The sequence below is a fragment of the Gymnoscopelus microlampas genome (assembly GCF_963454915.1).
Source record: "Gymnoscopelus microlampas genome assembly, chromosome: 13".
NCBI classification, from domain to species: domain Eukaryota; kingdom Metazoa; phylum Chordata; class Actinopteri; order Myctophiformes; family Myctophidae; genus Gymnoscopelus; species Gymnoscopelus microlampas.
Window position 1 is genome coordinate 16,981,944 of NC_139950.1, and position 21,881 is coordinate 17,003,824.

Below are 21,881 nucleotides of genomic sequence, written 5' to 3' on the forward strand. Positions count from 1 at the left end.
TGTGCAGGTGTGTTTTCTCCTTGATTATGACACTATATACAGTAGCATGACATTATTTTATTCATTTATTTATTCATTTTCTAACGTTAGACGTTTATAATGAAAAAGTACTCGAATAATGACACTCCCCTCATATATTAGAGGGACAATATCAGTCGTAGAATTTGTAGGAGGGGGCGTGTCCGATCAAATGAATATCGCATACCTAAATATTGAATCAATCAATTTAAATACCATCTGAGGTGCACATAAAAAGCCAAGTAAACATGAAAATGACCCTAGAGGTGTTTTAAAGTTAAAGACCCTTTTTAAGAACTATTTTGTACAGTACAAGGTCCGTATTAGAGAATGGCATTTGTTCAACATGCCAGTCAATCTATTTGATGACAGTTTAAGTCCAAAGCGACAAATTACCAAATATTTGAATGCCTGCATTTAATGTTCTAGCACAGGGTTTCCCAGGACCCAAATGTACAAAAATACATTATAAATTAAACACCTAAGTCCTATTTGTGAACAGTGAAAATAGCCAACCATTGTGTTGTGAACTTGTAGATTGGCAATTTTCACTATCATTTTTTCCGCCTTTTGTTAATTTCAGAACCTCTTTTGACATTGTTTTTTTTTTAATAGTGGGGATTTCTTTTCTTTAGAAAACAACCTCAAAACAACCACAAAAAAACAAAAACAAAAAACAGCTGCGACCCATAAAAACTGGTCAACGTCCCCAAACATGGGTCACGACCCCTGTGATTGAGAAACACTTGCACTTAGCAGACATCGTGCTCTACCCTCACTGTGATCTGGCCATAGAAGAACGTGGCTGGTCCCTCCCTGGTCAAGGCAGAGCACGGCAGCCTGGCGCCCTCTTGTGTCCGAGAGGGGACCTGCAGGCTGTCCAGCGTCTCTGTGGTGGCGTCCCCCCCACTGGGGTGTTGCTGGTGGTCCCAGTAGGAGCAGGACGGGGACGTGCTGCCGGGGACCAGCACGCCACACAGATGCTCCTCAGACTGACGCTGGAACTCGGTGTCTACGGTGAACACGGAGGAGCAGTACCTGGAGTCCTGGTCGCGGTTCGTGCTCGTCGGCGAGGTGGAGCGCAGGTCGGCGTTTGACGACGTCACCGTACTGGGGCCGCCGCCGCTTCTCCCTTCGTCTAGGTCTGTGTCACCATCATCATGAAATATTTGAAGTTGGTGATTAGGTGTCGTACAAATAATTGCGGTTCATGATTTTATTGTGTTTATGGCATTGGGACGTATAAATACAGAATTACGATCACAGGGTAATTGCACAGGGCAGTTATGATAACTTCAATATGCAAAGAAATGAACGACAATGACCGGAACTAGTCACCAGAATAAATACTGGCAATGTAGTAGGCCTATGGCCAAAACAGGCCATGCGTTTCATTTTTTTTTTTTATGGCTCTTTTTCAACAGGCGAATTTATACAGATATTATTTTTTGTTTCTTTTTTTAAATCTTCTGAATACAATTTCAAAACGATTCTGACCATTGTGCAAAACATTATTGCGATTATCAAAAATGTTTGCGATCAGGCGATTTTACATAAGTGTTAGCGTCTGCTAAATGCCTAAATTGTAAATAGTCTGTCTTATGTCCAAAACTGTTACTTTTCAGGATTCAAATTCAAAAATAGCCAAAATAGCAGATCGACAAGCCCAAAACGCATCACTTCGCGCAGCGTTTCAAGCATGTAGATCTGCTATTCTAGAAGCTTTTGCATCACGCTGTAGTATGATCAAGTAGGGCATTACTTTACAAAAATATGGAGTTAGAGGGTTTCTCGTGTACCTTGGTCTCTGGTGTCCTCTCTCCTGCGCAGCACCACCACCACGCTCCCCAGGCGGGCTCGGACCTTCCTCTTCAGGCTGCGCAGGGCGTTCTGGAACTGCTTGCTGAGCAGGGCGTAGAGCAGCGGGTTGATGTCAGAGTTCAGCAGCAGCAGCCAGTAGGAGAAGGTCACGGCGGAGGGCGGCACGCGGCTGGAGCGCACCGACAGGGCCGTCTCCGTGGCCTGGACCATGGCCACGCCCATGTAGGGCGTCCAGCACAGGAAGAACGCCGAGATGACCAGGAAGAGTCGCAGCAAGCCTTGGTGCTGGTGGAGGGTGTGATGCTGATGATGGGAGTTGTTGTTGTTGTTGTTGTTGTTCTGGCCAGGAGGGGGCGCTCCACCACCCTGAGCCAGGAAGGACAGCATGCGTCTGGGTGGAGGATTAGATGGAGACTGTGGGCAGCAGATTTTTTTTTTAAAATGTAGAAATACTCTGTGGCAAGTAAAAACATCCTGAGTTAAAGATTTGACTTGAGTAAAAGTATTGGCATCATATGCTTACGATACTCATTATGAAGAATGTCCGCTTTCACAAATTATTTTTATTTTATTTTACAAAAATAGCTCATCTACAAGCTCACAACGCGTCACATCCTGACCTGTAGTGAGCTTGTAGATCATCTATTTTCGAATAGCCTAGTATAGCTTAGTATAAAATAAGGCTCATGTGGGTAATGTATGTTTTGTACAGTAATAACAATAATAAAAATCTGGAAAGTAGTAACTACAGTTTAGTAACTAAAGTAAAAAAAAGAGTTTTGTACTTGAGTCATATAGTAAGTACAATATTTATATGAGATGTAGTGGAGTACAAGTATAACTTGTACAAGTAACTTAATTTTTAAAAAATTAAGTTACTTTCCGCCACTGACAGTGGGAGTCTAAAGCATTGGTTCTCAAAGTGGGGTCCGGGGACCCCCAGGGGTCCTTTGGGGGGTTGCAGGTGGTCCCCAGCTAAATTAGTTATAGCATCAAAATCATTTTAACCATAGTTTATACTTTGGCTATTCAAAAATAGCAGAGCTACAAGCTCATAGCGCCGCGCTATGAGCTTGTAGATCTGTTATTTTAGAAAATTCCCTGGCACAAAATATCTGGGGGGGGGGGGGGTCCGCGGCCAAATACAATATCATTTTGGGGGTCCTTGACATGGAAAAAAGTTTGAGAACCGCTGGTCTAACTCTAAAGGAGGTCGTCTGGCTACAAACCTCAGAAACAAAGCGTCCACTGAGGTGGTAGACCAGTGTGGAGGAGGAGGTGGAGGAGGTTGTGGTCGTTGTTCCACGGTGGTTCCACCAGTGTTGGTGGGCCGTGGTCGGGTCAGCAGAGGACGTGTTCCTGCTGCGTCTCTGCAGGTACTCCTCCAGGGTGTGGATCCTGCGGGCGTGGCTGCGGGCCACCTTCACGATGTTGACGTAGCAGAAGAGGATGACCGCCGCCGGCACCGCGTACGAGAGAGCGGCCATGAAGACCGTGTAACTGGGACTGGTGGCCCACCTGGTTATAGTGGTGGAGAGAGAGAACTGTGCTGTAATTAAAGCTGCACTATGTCACTTACAAGTTTCTGCACGGCAGCAACGTATTGCTCCTTTAACTTAACCCATTAAAACCGGGGAAGCATCCGCGTGATTTTTTTTATTTTAGCTACACAGTTATAGCAACGTAAGTTTTTCAGAAAACTCTTAGGATTTAGAACAGTGGTTCTCACAGCGCATCACTGCTATTTACATTATTTTTTGAAAAATCTTGAAAGTGTAATTCTGCACTTTCTAAAACACAAATCTTCTCATTTTCAGATGGGGGTCTGCAGCCTAATACATATCATTTTGGGGGTCCTTGGCACAATAAAGTTTGAGAACTACTGATTTAGAAGACATTTGTAGAATCGGCCTAAGGGATGAGTTAACCCATTCAATCCAGGAACTCATCTGTCATTTTAGATTTCCTTGGCTATTAAAAAATTGCAGATACAAAAACAAACACAAATTTCCCACGATATTTAAAAAAAATAGCAGATCTACAAGCTCAATATGAGCACTATGAGCTTGTATATCTGTTATTTCTGAATAGCCAAAGAAATCCAAAACGACAGATGCGTTCCAGGATCTTTAAGTAAAAAGAAATTCCACCATTGCCCCACCTGACGGCGCAGCTGTACATGGGCGACACGTAGCTGACGGAGCTCCAGCCCAGCAGAGGCGGGCAGCTGGTGGCCAGAGCCTGCATCCAGATCCACAGCACCACGGCACAGGTCCTCCACAGCGTGCAGCGGGAGGCGTAGCGCAGGCAGTCCACGATGGAGTAGTAGCGGTCCAGGGCGATGGCGGCCAGGGTCAGGACCGAGGCGGTGCAGTACACCGACGAGGTGTAACCCACGTATAGACACAGGTCCTATAATACATAACATCTGTGTTAGGGGGGTGTAACGGGTAATTGAACTAATCAATTTAATCCAGTGGTTCTCAAACTTTTTCATGTCAAGGACCCCCAAATTGACACTTATTAGCCCGCGGATATATGAAAAGATATGCCAGGGACCCCCATAAGAGAAGATTTTTTTACGGCACTAGCAGTGATTCTCAACCATTTTAATTTCAAGGACCCCCAGTTTGACATGCATTAGGCTACAGACCCCCATTTAATGGCATTTCTATCACTTGGACCGCAATTTATATTGTAAAATCTATGTCAATTTAACTCTGAGAGTGTACTGGTTCCATTTGTACACTCTCAGAGTTACAGACCCATAAGGGTCCATTTGGTGCCTAATCTATCATTTAGCTGGGGACCCCCTGGAACTCCCTCAAGGACCCCTGGGGGTCCCCGGACCCCAGTTTGAGAACCAATGATTTAATCGATTGTAAAAAAAAAAAAGGAATAGATTTCAATAATCGATTTCAGGGGGGAAATTTGAATTAACTATTTGATTTTAGTCCATTATAAAAAATCTATTCCAAGATGTTCACGTTGATTTGTTGACAAAACATGCTTCAAAATGATTCAATTGAAAAAGGAAAATTATCAATATAATCAATACGAAACATAGAACATTCTCATCACCTACACATACCGTAGTACGGTGTATCAAAAAGGTCAATGTACAGTGTTTTTCACAGGGACATGTAAACTATCACACACTAAAGCACTGATATCACAAGACTAAAACATTTATAAATGATCATATGACTGTGATGGACTGTTTTTCAAACAAAAACTGTGATAGGACGAGTCACTTCATAACTGAAAAAAAAATGTAATCCGTTTCTTTAGATGAGCGTCAACATTGTGCAATGAGGTGTATTAGAGTATAACATACGGTGCAGTCTTCCCAGCCGTTGTACACGAGGGACAGGGCTACGAAGGGCATGACTCCTATCCCCACCAGCAGGTCACTGATGGCCAGGTTGATGATCAGCACTGACGTCACCGAGTGGAACGTCTTGGTGGCAGCCACTATCACAATGACCAGAATATTCCCTGCACACACACACACACATTCTATCACCTGAATATCACTGTTTCTTTCTGTTATACATTGTCTGTGTGTGAAGATGGAGTCTTAAGAAAAATGCATGCTGAGAATAACGATGATGATTATTATGAATGGTGCTGTTTATGATATGTAAACATGAAAAGGTGGCTGAGTATTTTTAAACCCTTATAATGAAGACAGATACAAAGATATATTGTACAACATGCCCAGTAAATTAAGAACTTAAATGTCGATGTAAAAAAAAAAAAATATATATATTTTTTCGATTATTCGATTAATCCAAAATATGATATAGCATTATATACACTACCTGTTATAGCACCGATACACATCAACGCCATGAGGGCTTCCAGAATCAGTTTTGTCCGGGATGAGAAAACGTCAGTTGCAGATGTGTTGTTCAATGCTTGCATCACACCCACAAGGGGTGCCTTAGGCTCCAACCATACACCATTTAGAAAGTCCATGTTCCACAATAAGGCTCAAATCAATATCACAATTATTTCAAACGTCTGCCTCGATTATAATTAATGAACGATTATTTTTAAAACAAATTGTGAAAACAGCAGATCTAAATAAATAGACCGGCTATTTTCCATTTTTATTTTCCATTTTACCATTTTACCATTGTACAACAAAGTATAATACAGGGCTTCAGTGGTCAGACTGTCAGACTGTCAAAAAATATGTATATTATCAAAAAATATGATCTGCTTCTCGATTATTTGATTAGCCTACATGTTATTGTTTCCTAAATTGTTTTTGATGTATTTTCGGTTAATTAACCCAGCTCTAATTCCACATAATAAGTAAAGCCAAACGGATCCAGTCATCCTTTCACCAGGGTCCCAGTGGTCCTAAGATGAGGAGGAGGTGGCAGTTATCCAGTTGCAGGTCTCAGTGCCAAAGCACCTGCGCTCTGCGTCTCTTTTATAGAGGGGGGAGAGGTTACAGCGGCAACTGGTGGCCCGGGAGCCACATGCGGCCCCCAACTTCACTTAATGCGGCCCGCAGGTTAATATTGGATTACTGGTATATTATTGATTTCAGCTGTTACAATTCCAAACATGCAAACATGACCAGTTTTAATTACTTCAGTCTATATTAGTAGCTTAATTAATGACTAGTATTAATCATCATCAAAGTTGCCCACCCCTGAGCTAACCCCTCCTTTCACTCTTTCTGCTACATTAGCTCATATATCCTCGTTATCCAGGGGAAGTTAATTAACCACTTTCAGGCAAACAATTACAAACACCAAACCCCACGGGAAATAACTTGTTTGAAAGAAAGGAAGACGCACAGCTCGTAGTCACAATGCAAAAATGTTTTTAAATTATTTAAGACACCAACGTTTCAACAAAGTATGTCTTCTTCAGGGTATATATGAATCCTATATACCTTTTCTATGTATATACCTATTCCAGGCGGAATCGCTCAGAATAATAAAAAAAAATTTGAAATAACCGTGTCGTATTGTGACGCATTGTGAGCTTTTAGATGGGCTACTTTCGCTATTCATCATACAAAAAAAACGAGATGTACCCAATCCTATTATAGTTGTATTTATTCAAAAAAGTAATTCACAATTTACATTTGCATATGAAACATTGCAAAATATCTTAGGTTATTGTACAACTTAAAAATGAACGATGGCTGAACTAAGAGGAGAGCTAAAAGTCATTTATTGCAGTCTTTTAGAGGCACTGATTTTTCATGCAAACGAGAAACTCAAGAAAGGAATATCAAGTTTCCATTCAAACGAGCCCACTGGAATATGTTAATGTAATGTACCAATATCCAGTATGTATTTATTCTCCACTGTCTCCCTGATTAACAGCAACATGGAGAGTTTAATGGCCATTAACTGTAACAAACCTTGGGGAAATTAAAAACCAATCTGGCCCGAGACATACAACTCATTCATCACACTGTAGTCACTGTATTCCCATCAATAATGTGACCAAATCTTAAAAGGTAGTGTAAGTGATATTTTTTTCTTTTTACCAAATGTTAAAAGGTTAAAGCTCTATATTCTGATAATAATCATTGCTATAGAGTGTTTGTTCAGTTACAGGACTCTCCCTGTCTCTCCAGCTCTTTAATAAACAGGAAATACATTTCATCCAACCAGGAGAGAGACCCATTTATCAGCTCCAATTTCAATTGTTTATACTGTATGAGTTCTCCCTGCTGATGGGATGAAATCGGGATCGCGACTTGAAAATACATTTTCTGTTTATTAAAGAGCTGGAGAGACAGGGAGACTCCTGTTACTGAACAAACACTCTGTAGCAATGCTTGCTATGGGAGTATAGAGCTATTTAACACTTATTTTAACAAAAATAAAATCAGTTACTGCACCTTTACCATAGGTTACGTAGTGTTCTCATTTTGATACAATAAGTAAACTAGAAGTAAAATCTCCTCACTAAACACAATGCATATGCATATCTGCTGAGAGTGAAGTCTGCATAAGGTAAGACTAAAGCCCGATTTATCACTCTGCGAAAAATAATCTGATTTGTTCCTCAAATCTGATCTTCAGGACTGACTGTCCACACGGTTATTAAAGCAAGGGATCAGATTAGATTAGTGTATTCTATTCAGACAGCAGCAAAAATTGCAGAGCTGCAAGTTCACAATGTGTCACATTTGCAACGCATTGTGAGCTTGTAGATCGGCGACGTAGGAATTCGGTTCACACTAATCTGTATTGTTGTGGTTTTATGCCGTTTAGACTTGATAAAACAATTCAAATTTGGACTGTCGCTTGACAAAAGTAACGCTTACGTTACTTATGTCGCTGGAGCATAAATTAGGCTTTTCATGTGCGTTGATAGCTTTCGTTAAGGCCATAGAAGGGCTGTGTTCCAAACCAAGACTGTGACTCCAGCTCAGCCAGAGGTGAAGTGCTGCCGGGTGTACTCCCAGATCAGCAGGGCGGCGCTCACGTGCACGTTGAGCGAACGGATCACTCCTTGCTGAGGAATCTCCACACAAACATCTAGCAGCTGCAGCAGGTTGGCTGGGATGCCTTCTCGCTCGTTGCTATACAAGGACACAGAGAGAGAGAAGCAGGGAAGGAAAGGCTAAGAAGACTGGTATCACAAATTAATGCCACATTTTTACTTTGTCATAAGATCTGCTATTTTCAGCACGCGACGCATTGGGCAACGGAGGCCTCAGAAAGACATACATACATTTATGATTCACATGCACATCGGTGTCTGGTGCCCATTTAAAGGAGTAGTTCACAAAAAAAAATACTTATTTTTCTATCAATTACACACCCCATGAAGACTTGAATTCATGGAGATTTTTTTTTTGTCACATTCCTAAGCCAATAATTTGATGGACTTCGCAAGTCTCCTACCGGATTTTTATTTATTTATTATTAACTGTTGAACAACTAGAGACCGGTATTCAATTAACGCACATGGAGTTGAAAGGGAATGTTCAAAGAGCATCATTTCGTCGGGTGGAAACCTCATATTTCCAAAACTGCTCAAATCGCGTCGCTTCACGCCACGCTTCGAGCTTGCGGATCTGCGACTTTTGCGTGATGCTGTAGTTATGATCAAGTAGGACGTTTACGAAAAAAAAAAACACATACGGTTTAGAGAATAGAGAGATAAGAGGTTTCTGCCCGACAGCAAACTCCATTCATCCTGAGGTAAATTGGGTGAGATAATAGTGTAATAATGTAATAGTCCATTAACGCAGCAGGACCATGCTGTGCTGGGGACAGCACAGCTGCTCACACACCAAGCACCGCTCCAACACAAAGGAAGCATGGACTCATTACAGATAAACTGAAACACACACGCACACCTTTCTGAATGAGCTGAGCTAAAACAAACAGCGCATTGCAAACTACACAGGCAGTGGTGGAAGAAGTGCTCCATTTAAGCATTTCTTTTACGTAAGTACACTACTCGAGTAAAGGTACTTAGTTAAAGAACCGTGGAACATTCTCTCTAAAGAGGAATGAGTTGTAAAGTGACACATATTTTGTGTTTTTTTTGTAAATGAATGTCCTACTTTATCACACTACTGAGTCACACAAAAGCATCAAAAGTAGCAGATCTACAAGCCTACTGTTGCTATTTTTCATAGCATAATATACATGGTTTTCCAAGCAAAATGTAGAATTTGGGTAAAGGGGAGGTAACTTGGATTCAGATATCAGGTACTGTAAATGGGGTACTGACCCAAAACGTTTGAGAAACACTGAAATTAGCGACAGAGCATGGTGAAGGTTCACACTGGGCCGGTTGCATTGGGTGTCATCATACTGTATGTACTGTACTGTACTGTACAGGCGTGAGTAATTCGTTTCCTGTTCTCCTGTCCTGAGGGAGAGCCAATTACAGCCCGGGCGTGCCTCAACAAGCATTTTCAGTGAAAAGGGACGCTCGCTTTCTCGTAAAGGCCCCGTGGGAACACGCTCCCAGGAGGGGACATAAACATGTAATAGCATGTTAACTGCAATGCATGCATCAGGTCAGGGCAAGCAGTGGGTGTGAGAGTAGATCTGTGAGGGAATTATAAATGTCAGGACTTGGGGGTCTTTTGTGCAGTAGAGTTCGGCCCACTACACCTACGTCGCACTGCCGATCCGACTGATATGCCCATATACTGTATGGAGATCTCTGTATCTGTCAGTCCTTGCCCCTTTTCTGCCCATATATGGAGCTGACTCATTTGTTTGCGGCTGATGCCGTGGCGACACATTGAGGTTAGGCAACACACTCCATATTTGGGCGTAGCTGCATTGGGAACTCCTTATATGGTTACGACGTGGTCCGGCAGAACACCTGCCCGCCGGTCTTCCCTTAATTTCAATATAGAATGGGTTAAATTTGAACCGAGTTGAATGCATCATCACACAGAACACTGTATAATCAGCTGTGTTCATTTATCAAAGAAATAATCTAGAGTTAAATGTAACAGTGTAGCACTGGTAGAACTTGTGAGAAGTTCAGCCCAGCATGTTGTCACGACTCCAGGCAAAAGTTCAGGGATTAAAACAAAGATATATATATTTTTTTACAACGTATTTTGTTAGGTCAAGTCCCAATATGTGCTTTTTTGAATTAGCATAACAAGAGAGAATTATGATGTTTAGGTATTATCATTCTAAATCTATGTTCCTGCTGTTCTACATACTACGGCCAACCAGTTGGAAGAAATCGCAGACTGTAACCTTAGCTTTTATGACATATCTGAGACCAGGGTTTTATGGAAGATGCTTCTGTTCTGAACATGTACTCTTTGCTAGTTTGACCCAAAACTCTTTCATCTCATGAAAAAAAATGACTTAAATCAGTAATGCGTGACTGACAATTTGAATACATGAACGTTATCTCGTGCCGTTTCATGCCCTCTTACCCCAGAAGCAGCAGCGTCTTCTCTGGGAACTGATAATCCTGCAGACTGTGACTGTTGGCGGTCTGTTCCACTCCCACAATGCAATACCCTTCACTCTTCTTCAGCAGCAGGAAGTCAGGCAGCTCCACAGGTTTCACCTGACAGACAAAAAAAAACATACCAGACATTGACTTTACACCAGTGGTTTTCAAACTAATTTGTGCCAAGGACCCCCAAATTGATATGTATTTGGCCGTGGACCCCCAACTGAAAACATTTTGTGCCAGGGACTCCATGAATTCAAGGCTTCATGGCATGTGTAATTGATAGAAAATAAGTATTTTCTTTGGGTGAACTACTCCTTTAACTCATTCAATGCCATGCTCATTTTTGGAATTTTGGCTCTGAGTGCCACAGCCAAAATTCATTGTAAAAAAAAAGTGCTTAGGAAGCGAGATACAGCCTTTTTAAGTTATAGGTTAAACAAGGAGTGGATGGAGCAGCAAATCTTCAAATCATCATATCTTGGGTTCTGAACATGTTTTTCCCCCCCAAAAAAAAACAAAAAAAAAACGTATTTTGAAAAAAAGAAATATTTTGATTTTTTTTTTATGACGGATTTGACGGATTGTGGCACTCAATGAGTTAAGAGTTACAGACATGCTGACGTCTATGGAAATCCAAATGACTGAAATCAGACGTTGGCGACTGAGAATTAGAATCCATGCAAATGGTCGATTGATTCTCTAAGAGCCAGACGATGAATCATGGACAGGCGTTATTATACTCCACCTCTTGTAACGGGAGCCACAGCTCCGAGGAGACGCTCAGGGCCTGGAAGTGTTTGTCACTGACGTGACGGAGGCTGTCCAACACCAGCGCGCTGGCACCAAAGATCTCACACGTCCTGCACAGACCTGAAAGAAACCGCATGACACACAGGGCATTGATTGATTGAATACTTCATTAGTCAGAAATGTAAACAGCACGAGGTACAGTACAGTCAGACATTAATAAAATGCCCTTAAAATAACGTACAGTAGGGTAAGCAATATTTTATGTTAAAAGGTTAAAGCACTATATTCTGATAGTAATCATTGCTATAGAGAGTTTGTTCAGTTACAGGGGTCTCTCCAGCTCTTTAATAAACAGAAAATACATTTTCAGGTACAGCAGCCAATCAGGAGAGAGTACCCATTTATCAGCTCCATTTGTATAGCGTTCCAGTTCCAATTTTTCTGCTTATTTATTTGTGTCATCACTTTCAATTTCACTTGTTTAATCTGTTTAATCTATCGTGATTGGATAAAATTGGTATTCCGACCTCAAAATGCATTTTCTGTATAACAAAGAGCTGGAGAAACATGGAGACTCCCGTTACACTCTATAGCACAGAGTACTATCAGAATATAGGGTTATTTAAAGGACAACTTCGTTTTTTAACAACAAGGGTTATTTTATTAGTTTGTAATGATAATAATTAAAATATGAGTGTTAAGAAAATCATGTATTGATTTCTAACGTTATACTGATTTTAGTGATTTTTAACTGGGGGGCGGGGGCATTCGATCTATTGGTAAATAGTCTTGAACGCAGCCTCCGATTTCCGTGAAACTTTGTAGCACATCCCCACTAGGCCAAGGAAGAAATGCCACCCTACATTTTTCAAATCAGCCTCATGGTGGTGCTTTAACAGGCAGATTCATGTTCTGGCCTATACAGTTCAAGTTATAGGCCAAAACGTGAATCTGCCTGTTACAGCGCCACCATGAGGCTTTTTTAACACTCATCTTTTAATTATTATCATTACAAACTAATAAAATAACCCTTGTTGTAAAAAAAACAAAGTTGTCCTTTAACACTTATTTTAACCAAAGTAAATCACTTACCCTACCTTTAACCTCTTGAACCCTAACCTCTTGAACCCCAGGATGCCTAATCTGAGGGGAACATTCGCCAAATATTAGCAGATCTACAAGTCTGTAGACTTTGGCTATTTTTGGCAAAGAGATTTGGTGTAGACAGAAAAAAGTGGTCTGAGTACAGTTGTAACTCAAGTCCATTTCACTAAGACCAAAGGGTTTAAGTGATGAATTGAATACATAGGACCACAATGGAAATGGACCACTAAGTCCCCAGGACTTTTTTTGTGTTATCCTTTTAGCCCAAATATCTGACTGTACCTCATGCTGTTTACATTTCTGTCTAATAAAGTATTCAATCAATCAATCAAAAAGCGGTTAACCACGTTCAACCTGGCGTCCCTATTTTGGGATGTCATTAAAGGCATGCCCAAGCTCGGCTATTTTAGCAGTTTTATTTAAATAGGGTTTAAAGTGGTTAAGCCGGTTACTGCAGGAGTCAGTTGTCTTGAAAGCCTGCTATGCTAGTATCTTCATACAATACCTACAGAACAAGAGGAGTATTCCTCAACATCGAGTATGAAGCAACAACAGTGAGGATGATGATGATAGGCTAGCAGAACACGGTTTCAACGTAACACTGAGGAAGTCAGAATGCTCTTTTCATTGTGTAGAGACTATTGGTTTTCAGTGGGTTAAATCGATATTTGGAGACTATCGTTGCTGTCGGGCAGAAACCTCTTATCTCCATATTTCTTTGTTTTTTCGCAAATTAACACCCACGAAAGCATCAAAAGTAGCAGATCTACAAGCTCGAAACGCAGTGCGAAGCGACACGTTTTGAGCTTGTAGATCTGCTACTTTAGCTATTTTTGAATTTGAATCCTGAAAAGTAACAGTTCTGGACATGTGAGGTTTCCACCCGACAGAGACGGTATTTTCCAATTATGAATCATGTGTGAATTCCTACCAAAGATATCAACCATTGACAGATGTTAAACAGGACCATATAGTCAGAATGAGGCCACTATGTGGAATATTGAGTCTGTGTGTTGTGTAAATATTTACACAACACACAGGCTTTGCCTGCCCTGCACACTTAGGAGCACATCAAATATCAATATTGATTTGTACCACAGGGCTTTCCCTCTGTCTACACATTCAAATAGATTCAGCTGCTCAGTGCTTATCATCTGCAGCCGTTTATCATGTGCGGAGGTACAGTAGCAGTGGGACAATACATGGGCAATATGAGGACGTCCTTACATTCACTGTGACGGGATTGAAGAGACTGTTTTCTTTTGGTGTCACAGCTGTGTTTAAAGGGGTATTTCACTCCTGGGGTCCTTTTCACCTCTACTCGGGCTACTCAGGGTGTGTGCACCCCCGGTAGTTTTTAAGTTGCTTGTTTAAATGTTCAGATATTTGATATTAGGTTTATCAGACACAACCGATATACTGTAAGTACATTGCACTTCAAACTAGATTTTATGTTAGACTAATTGAAAACATTCATCCCTGGTTCTGGTGATTGATATTGTTCTTCTAATGCGTGAGGGGGCCATGCTTTGTCAATGACCTTTTCTATGTATTTTTTTTTTTCAAAATGTTTTATTTAAGAAGTAATTGGAAATAACACAGCCCCCTCACACATTAGGAAGATATCAGTCACCAGAACAAGGGATGTGTGTTTTCATGAGGTGTACAAATGGAACCAAATGGACCATAGAGTCATCTGGTTACATTTGTACATTCTCAGAGTTAAATAAACACTGAGGATTTTAAACATTTATATCAAATAGGGCAGTGGTTCACAACCTGTGGGTCGTGATCATTCTTAACTCATTCCCTGCCTAGAACGACTAAAACGACTTTGTCCATAAGCCATGCCTGCCAAGAACGACTAAAACGACTTTTTAAATTTTTTTTTTTTTTTTTACATTTTTTTTTTTGTTTGTTTGACCCAAAGACCAAGTAGATATGATTTTTCGAAGATATAGACTCCCATCCACTTCCTTGTTAACTTAAAACTTAAAAATTCTGTATCTCGGCTCCTGAGTACTTTTTTATTTTCAATGAAAAATCTTGGCGGTGTTCAAACGGGCCAGAAATAATTCTGGCAGTGAATGAGTTAACTGTAATTATGATGCAGCCTTATGCATAATCACAATCCTACCTTGACATTTTTGAAATGACAGAGATCTCCGTCAATGGCGGTAAACGGGTGGATTTTAAATGACAGAGATCTCCGTTAATGGCAGGGAATGTTAAAGAGTTAAAAAAGGTTGACAATCACTGATCCATCACAAGCACTATGAATCACAGATCGCACATCCCGTCTCTGACCTCCTAGATTGGTGGGTTTGTCGATGAGCGAGGCGACCACCAGGAGGGCTCCGTGGAGTTTGCCCAGACGGGCAGCTCTCTGCTGGGGGGCCAGCTGAAGCTCAGGCTCCTGCTCCTGGATGCCCAGACGCCAGGGCGTTATCTTCTTCTGCACCTCCGCCCAGCGCTCCTCTTTCTCCTGTTCACCTGGTTAACATACAAACACCATCAAGGTAGGATTGTGATTATGCATAAGGCTGCATCATAATTATAGTTAAGAATGATCATGAACCGCGTTCAGCATTTTCAGTAAACTTTTGTGGACAAATCTGCAGAATGCACACTGGTGTAAAGTAACTAAGTGCCGCACTGTACTCAAATACAATTTTGTGGTATTTTTACTTTACTGGAGTATTTCCAATTTTCTGTACTTTTACTTCTACTTACTACTTCTACATCGCAAATATTATACTTTTATTCCACTACAATTATTTGACAACTTTAGTTACTAGTTACTTTATAGACGTTGATTATTATTACAAAAACATACATTAACCACTTCAGCTCTGTATACATTTCGGCCATTTGAAAATAGCCGATCTACAAGCTCACAATAGATCGTCTATTTTCAAAAGATTTTTATACATTTGAAAACTTGTGAAATGGGACATTCTGCATAATGAGTACTTTCTACCTTTGGTACTTTTAATACCAACGCAGGCCTTTTACTTCTAACAGAGTATTTCTACATAGTGGTATTGCTAACTTTCAGTACAGACGTGTTTATGGTCAGAGGAACATAATACAGACAGCAGCTCAGCTAATTCCAGGCCTGAACATGGGGGAGGGGCTCCGTTACCTTTGTCCTGCTGGACCCAGTCTCCGGGCGGGAGCTGGCTCAGGTCGGGGACGGGGTTTCTGAGAGGCAGGGTGGGACTCTCAGAGAAACACACCAGCTTCTCAAACTTCCACGGTGGGATCCACTCGTCGTCGGCCAACTCCGACAGACTGGGAAACGTGTGGAATATGGTCTAGGACAGGACAAGGGTAGGACATAGAGGAGAAAAACTCATTACTGGTAATGCTCTTTTTGAGCAACGGGTGAATGATGGGTTTAATTTTCACAATATTTGACATGATATAAAGAGGCACCTCAATGCTGTAGTCCCTGATGGGATGGAAGGCACCAAAGAAGAAATGCTCCTGAATTCTGATCCAGTTCTTGTTGGCGTTTCTAGTGTATATGGGTGGAGAAAAACAAAACTTTATCCCAGCATCGCAACGAGTTGTGAGCTTATAGATCGGCTGTTTTCGGCAAAAAGATTTGGTGTACAGGGAAAAATGAGGGGGGCCTTGTATAGACCCCTGCGGGGCTCCGGTCAATGAAGTACATAGGGTTTAAATGGTTATGTGAAATAATACACTTGCTGTAACCCATTAAAACCGGGAAAGCATCCGTGTCATTTTAGATTTTAGCGTTGGCTATTTTTCAAGAAAAATCTTGAAAGTGTTTGAATTAATCTTCTATCATTTTGATTATATTTTTACACAAATCTTCTCTCTTGGGGGTCCCTGGCACAACCATTTTAGACGGGGGTCGGCGGCCAAATATATATCAATTTGGGGGTCCTTGGCACGAAAACTAAATGATTTAGAAGGCATGTGTAGAATCAATCGGTCTTAATAGGACAAACGGTTGCTATGCTCACCCAGAGTTCTGCATGGCCTCGGCCTGGCTCAGACAGGTCTCCACGACGGAGGCTAGCCCTCCCAAGCCGTCACATCCCTGCTGGGCCTGGGACTGGGCCTCCTCGCGGACCTGGCCCAGGGACCACACTCTCTTCAGCGCCAGCAGGGCATACAGACGCACGCTGAAGTTGTGGCAGAAGCACCACTGCAGGCTCACGTCCAGCGCTCTGCGCCACTGCACCGCCTGACACACACACACACACACACACACACACACACACACACACACACACACACACACACACACACACACACACACACACACACACACACACACACACACACACACACACACACACACACACACACACACACACACACACACACACACACACACACACACACACGCAGTGGTGGAAAAAGTACTCAAATGTTTTACTTAAGTAAAAGTATCAATACTGCAAAGTAGAAGTACTCTGTGACAAGTAAAAGTCCGGAATTCAAAATTGACTTGAGTAAAAGTACAAAAGTATTGGTATCAAAATGTACTTAAAATACCAAAAGTTAAAGTACTAAAATGTGTGAAAATAGCAGATCAACCAGCTCACAACGCGTCGCATTGCAACGCGTTGTGGGCTTGTAGATCGGCTATTTTCAAATAGCCTTGGTATAAAATAGGGCTAAAGTGGTTAATGTATGTTTTATAATGCCATATAAGCAAAGTAACTAGTAACTAAAGTTTTCAAATAATTGTAGTGGAGTAAAAGTACAATATTTGCAACTGAGATGTAGTGGACTAGAAGTAAAAGTATAGACGATTGGAAATACTCAAAGGTAAAGTAAAAGTACCTCACAATTGTTCCTTACTTAGACTTTGTGTTCTAAAATATGATGCTTTGTATGGTCCTGTTAATATGATCACACATCAAATGACATGTGATTTAATGTGATGAGATGTGACGTCCACAGACCATACAGTACCTTATCTTTAGTTAAGGGCAGAATGATGTTCAGATGTACGAGGACTGACAGGAAGGTGCAGATGCTCGTCTTGGTCTTTTCTTGATCCTGAAACATAATTCAAAGCAAACGGCACAGGACCATTATTCATAAACCAAACGCGCCTAGAGGGGCAAACCCTGCCTGCTGCGCCGGCGCCATCTTTAGATGTCGGCTTGTGTTCATGAGAGATGACTGATTGTCATGTTGACCTTTTTTTCGACCCGAAACTTCATTATCTCTTCGGGGCAGCCTTACTAAATCATTCCCACCAAATGACCCCAGCCGCTGGTTCACAAGTTATTTTGTTCACAGATGAACAGGCAGGGTGAAAATACTAAACACCAAATCAAAGGAAAACAAAGGTCGAAATCATGAATACATCACAGTTGGAGATGGGGAAAGATTAAAGGGTTTTATCTGGGACCTCATGAAAAGAATTAAAGTCTGCACACACTCTGCATATTTGTCTTCTATCATCAGTTGTTTTTTCCTCCTTTTTAATCCTGCAGCTGTTTAAATGTTTCGTAGATGTGTGTGCATTTCCTCTGATTTGTGTGGGAACTCACCACATTGAAGCAGGCCCACAGTCGCTCTATGTGTTGTGGGTACTGGAACAGTATCAAGATCATCATCCACTCCATCAGGTACTTGACTGAGGCCTGGTTACTGCAAAACCCTGCCTCAAATACCTGGTTCAGCACGGTGACCACAAACTCCTGCAAACACACACACAGTTACTTTCTCATTGTTAGTTTTAGCGGTGCAACACTTACGCCATTAAGTCCTGAGGCCAATTCTACAAATTCTACGAGAGCGAATACCAACAGAACCATATTGGGGGATTTTGGCAAATTATTGGGGGGCGCAACCCACACATTTAGCTGTGTTGCTCATTCCACGATTGCACGATCCTTACACGCTATACCTTGTTGTAAAGATGACTAATCAACGATACAAAATACAATACCAATTGGTATTGATGAAGGGGAGAAATAATCAACAGTTACGTTTCCCCCCCCCCAAAAAAAAAGTTTATATATAAAGCTTCTCAATTATTCGATGAATCAACTAAGTAATCTATAGATAGAATAATCGCTAGGAAAATAACTGATAGTTACAGCCCTAGTTAGTTTTATGTTTTGCATACAAGTGCGTTAGCATGAAAATGATTGTGTCTCACCTCCTTCAGTTTGGGCAGCAACAGCAGCAGTGTCTGCCATACCCGGTTTTTCACACGATGTTGCAGAGAATTGCTATAGTAACGTACTTTTGACTTTGATATCTCCTTGTCCTGGAGGGAATGGGGGAAGAGATAATTGTCAGATGTTATTACATGTGGTTCCATCTGCTACATCGATATGCTGTGACTGAAAACACATCCTCAGGGATCACATGGGACTTAGATTACCGCTGTCCACAACCAGTGTTGGGTAACGTTACTTTTAAAAGTAACTTGTTATATTAGAAGATTACTGGAATTAAAAAGTATTTCGTTACGTTACAGGATTACCGTCTGAGAAAATTAACTTGTTAGATTAATTTTCCATTACTGACGATGAAAACCCTTCTGCGAGGAATGACATACAGTAGCTTATGCCATATCCCCTTTACAGCTGTGCCATTAGCTAAGCTTATAGATCTGAATTGCAACAATAAAAAGTGAAAGATTTTTTAAAAGTCTGAAAATGTGGCCAAAATTAGACACACCAGGGTTAATGTGTTATGGGTTCACAAGTCAAAAGCACCTTTTTCAAGAGAAGGGTAACCAGCTCCTCCATCAGTTTCTCATGCAGTGGATTGGAGCCCTCCAGGCGACTGAGGAAGACTAGTACACACGTACGAGCCATCTGCTCATCCCTGTCCTCACTAAAAGAAAAGAGGAGACAGAGAAACAGCACTTTAATCCATTAAGACCGGGAAAGCATCTGTGACATTTATAGACCCCCAACATTAAATGTATTTGGCCCCCCATCTGAAAATATTTTGTTCCAGGGACCCCCCAGAAGCAAATATTTGAGTTAAAAATGTTTGCTTTAAAAAAATATATATATTCAAAGATTTGCACAAATGTTCACGATTTTTCAAAAATAGCAGATCTACAAGCTCATAGCGCGGCACTCTGTGCCGCGCTATGAGCTTGTATATCTGCTATTTTTGAATAGCCAAAGTATAAAATAATGGTTTAAGTGGTTACACAGATGCGTTCCCGTATTCAATGGGTTAAATATCTGTGCTTGAGGAGCATCCTCTAGTGGCAGAAGGTAAATTCACAGCTAAAGAAATGGGGCTTGAGGACGGTCTGATGGACTCACCCAGTAACCACTGCGTTGGCAGAACACTCGTCTCCGAGCTGCTCCACGTGCGTCTGGACCTCCTGAATTAACCTACAAAACACCAAGATAAATCAGCTAACAAGAAGCAGCAGAAGAAGAGAGGAATTTGAATCCCCATTGAGACCTGAGGCCGATTCTACAAACGTCTTCTAAATCAGTAGTACTTTTTCGTGTCAAGGACCCCCAAATTGATATATATTTGGCTGAAAATGTTTTGTGCCAGGGACCACCAGAAGAGAAGATTTGTGTAAAAAAGAAAGAGAACATTTTTTCAAAACAATAGAAATATTTCTTTCAAATATTTAAAAAATAGCAGATGTACAAGCTCGCAGAGCGGCAACGAAGTGACGTGCTGTGAGCTTGTATACGTGCTATTTTTGAATCGCCAAAGTGTAAAATATGGATAAAAGGGTTTAAATGATTCTGGTCAGTTTTCTGAAAAACGTATGTTGCTTTTATATACAGTTATACTGTATATAGCTAAAATCTAAAATGACACAGATGCTTTCCCGGTTTTAATGGGTTAAAAACTTTTTTGAAGGTTATAAGAATCAGAATCAGCTTTATTGTCACATCACAGGTTTACAGAAGTAAAAAAAGTGGGTGAAATTTGTTTTCGTGCATAGTTTCCATTGTATCGTTATTTCCATAGAAAAAAAAGAGAAAGAAAGGGAAGAAGAAGGCGGGGGAAAGGAGATCAAACAAGAGAACAAAACAAAAAAAAATAAAAAATTATGGTGCGTGAGCATAGCAGCAGACGTATACTGTGCATGATATACTTATGGACGTTAGTTAATGTGCTAGAAAAAAAACATACCGTTGGTCTCTCCTGAACACCGGGCCGTAGACGCACGCCTCGGTCAGGATGTCGATGTGGACGAAAGTGCTGGAAAATGTGGCGTCGACGTCGCGCCGGCTTCCTGGGCCGCCGGACGCCGGACTGGGCAGCCAGGTGTGACAGCAGTGCTGGATCAGCACGTTGAAGACGCCCGTCTTGCACTGAGACAGCTCCACCAGTTCACTGGCAACCTGCAGCACAAGGAGAGACGCACCCACACACCAACACGTCTATCACCACCATCACCATGTGTGTCTAACAAAAACTAACTTTTCAGCATTACATTCATAGATTATTGACACACCCACACTTTCAGATCTGAACGATAAAGCTATCACACGCCTAGCACTCATATGACACTGATCATCCTCCTCAACTGTCACTTTACAAAGACCTTTGAGATGGGTAAAAATGGGTAAAAAATGTTATATTGTTCTTGTGTGTTGTGTTTGTTGTTGAACAGACTGTTAAACCGAATACCCCTCTGGGACAACAAAGGCTGATTACGAGGATTATGATCACACGTGTGTATGTTTAAAGTATCAATACCTGGCCATGATATGTATACTGTAAGTCCAAATATTGTCTATCATCTTTTATCTGTTGGTGGTGAATCCATTCACTCTCATCGTATATGTATGTGTGAGTATAAGCTCACAACGCATCACAATGTATTGTGAATTTCGCTTTTTTTTTAAGTGGATGATAGCAAGTTATGATTTTGTGCAACAGGTTTAAACATTTTTGACTACCTCCAATCTCCAAACAGTCAAGGCCTCAAGGCCGCCCATATGTGATCTTTGGCACCTCTCAAGGGGGGGGGGGCCTGGACCCCAAGTTGGGAAACATAATGCTTTAGTCACCTGTTTGAGGATGGCAGTGAACTTGGGCGCGCCTGTCAGCGCTAGCAGCTCACGGTGGTAGGCCATGGAGATGAAGCTTCTCAAAGCAGGCCAGAAGTCATGAGGGTTGGTGCTCAGGCCCTGGACCAGCTCCCACGACACGCTCACCGCCTCCACACACAGATCCTCCTCCGTGCGCACCACCTGGCAGCAAGATGCAGGCAGCATGTACACTTAGCACTTGGCCAGACAGAGAATAACTGG

The 21,881-nt window shown here is 41.5% G+C and overlaps 2 protein-coding genes across 3 annotated transcripts in view; both read right to left on the reverse strand.

Annotated features, from left to right (window-relative positions):
* Positions 1–770: 770 nt before the first annotated feature.
* Positions 771–5,766, reverse strand: LOC311058576 (5-hydroxytryptamine receptor 1A; the record flags this gene model as incomplete). Its single annotated transcript, XM_084076038.1, has 6 exons — positions 771–1,162; positions 1,818–2,253; positions 3,069–3,357; positions 4,001–4,251; positions 5,177–5,337; positions 5,664–5,766. The coding sequence occupies 6 exons, from the start codon at positions 5,764–5,766 to the stop codon at positions 771–773; spliced, it is 1,632 nt and encodes a 543-aa protein (XP_083932164.1).
* A 1,139-nt stretch (positions 5,767–6,905) lies between these two features.
* The window catches only part of tarbp1 (TAR (HIV-1) RNA binding protein 1), a 30,898-nt gene continuing 15,922 nt past the window's right edge, over positions 6,906–21,881 (reverse strand). For both annotated transcript variants that reach the window (XM_084077139.1, XM_084077138.1), the window contains exons 18-31: positions 21,639–21,821; positions 20,755–20,966; positions 19,917–19,988; positions 19,350–19,470; positions 18,785–18,895; positions 18,171–18,320; positions 17,584–17,670; positions 16,623–16,846; positions 16,066–16,147; positions 15,773–15,944; positions 14,935–15,120; positions 11,519–11,643; positions 10,748–10,884; positions 6,906–8,404 (exon numbers count right to left, since the gene is read on the reverse strand). In XM_084077139.1, the coding sequence (XP_083933265.1) occupies positions 8,251–8,404; positions 10,748–10,884; positions 11,519–11,643; positions 14,935–15,120; positions 15,773–15,944; positions 16,066–16,147; positions 16,623–16,846; positions 17,584–17,670; positions 18,171–18,320; positions 18,785–18,895; positions 19,350–19,470; positions 19,917–19,988; positions 20,755–20,966; positions 21,639–21,821 (2,016 nt within the window). In that variant the 3' untranslated portion in view covers positions 6,906–8,250. The remainder of the gene's footprint in view (positions 8,405–10,747; positions 10,885–11,518; positions 11,644–14,934; positions 15,121–15,772; positions 15,945–16,065; positions 16,148–16,622; positions 16,847–17,583; positions 17,671–18,170; positions 18,321–18,784; positions 18,896–19,349; positions 19,471–19,916; positions 19,989–20,754; positions 20,967–21,638; positions 21,822–21,881) is intronic.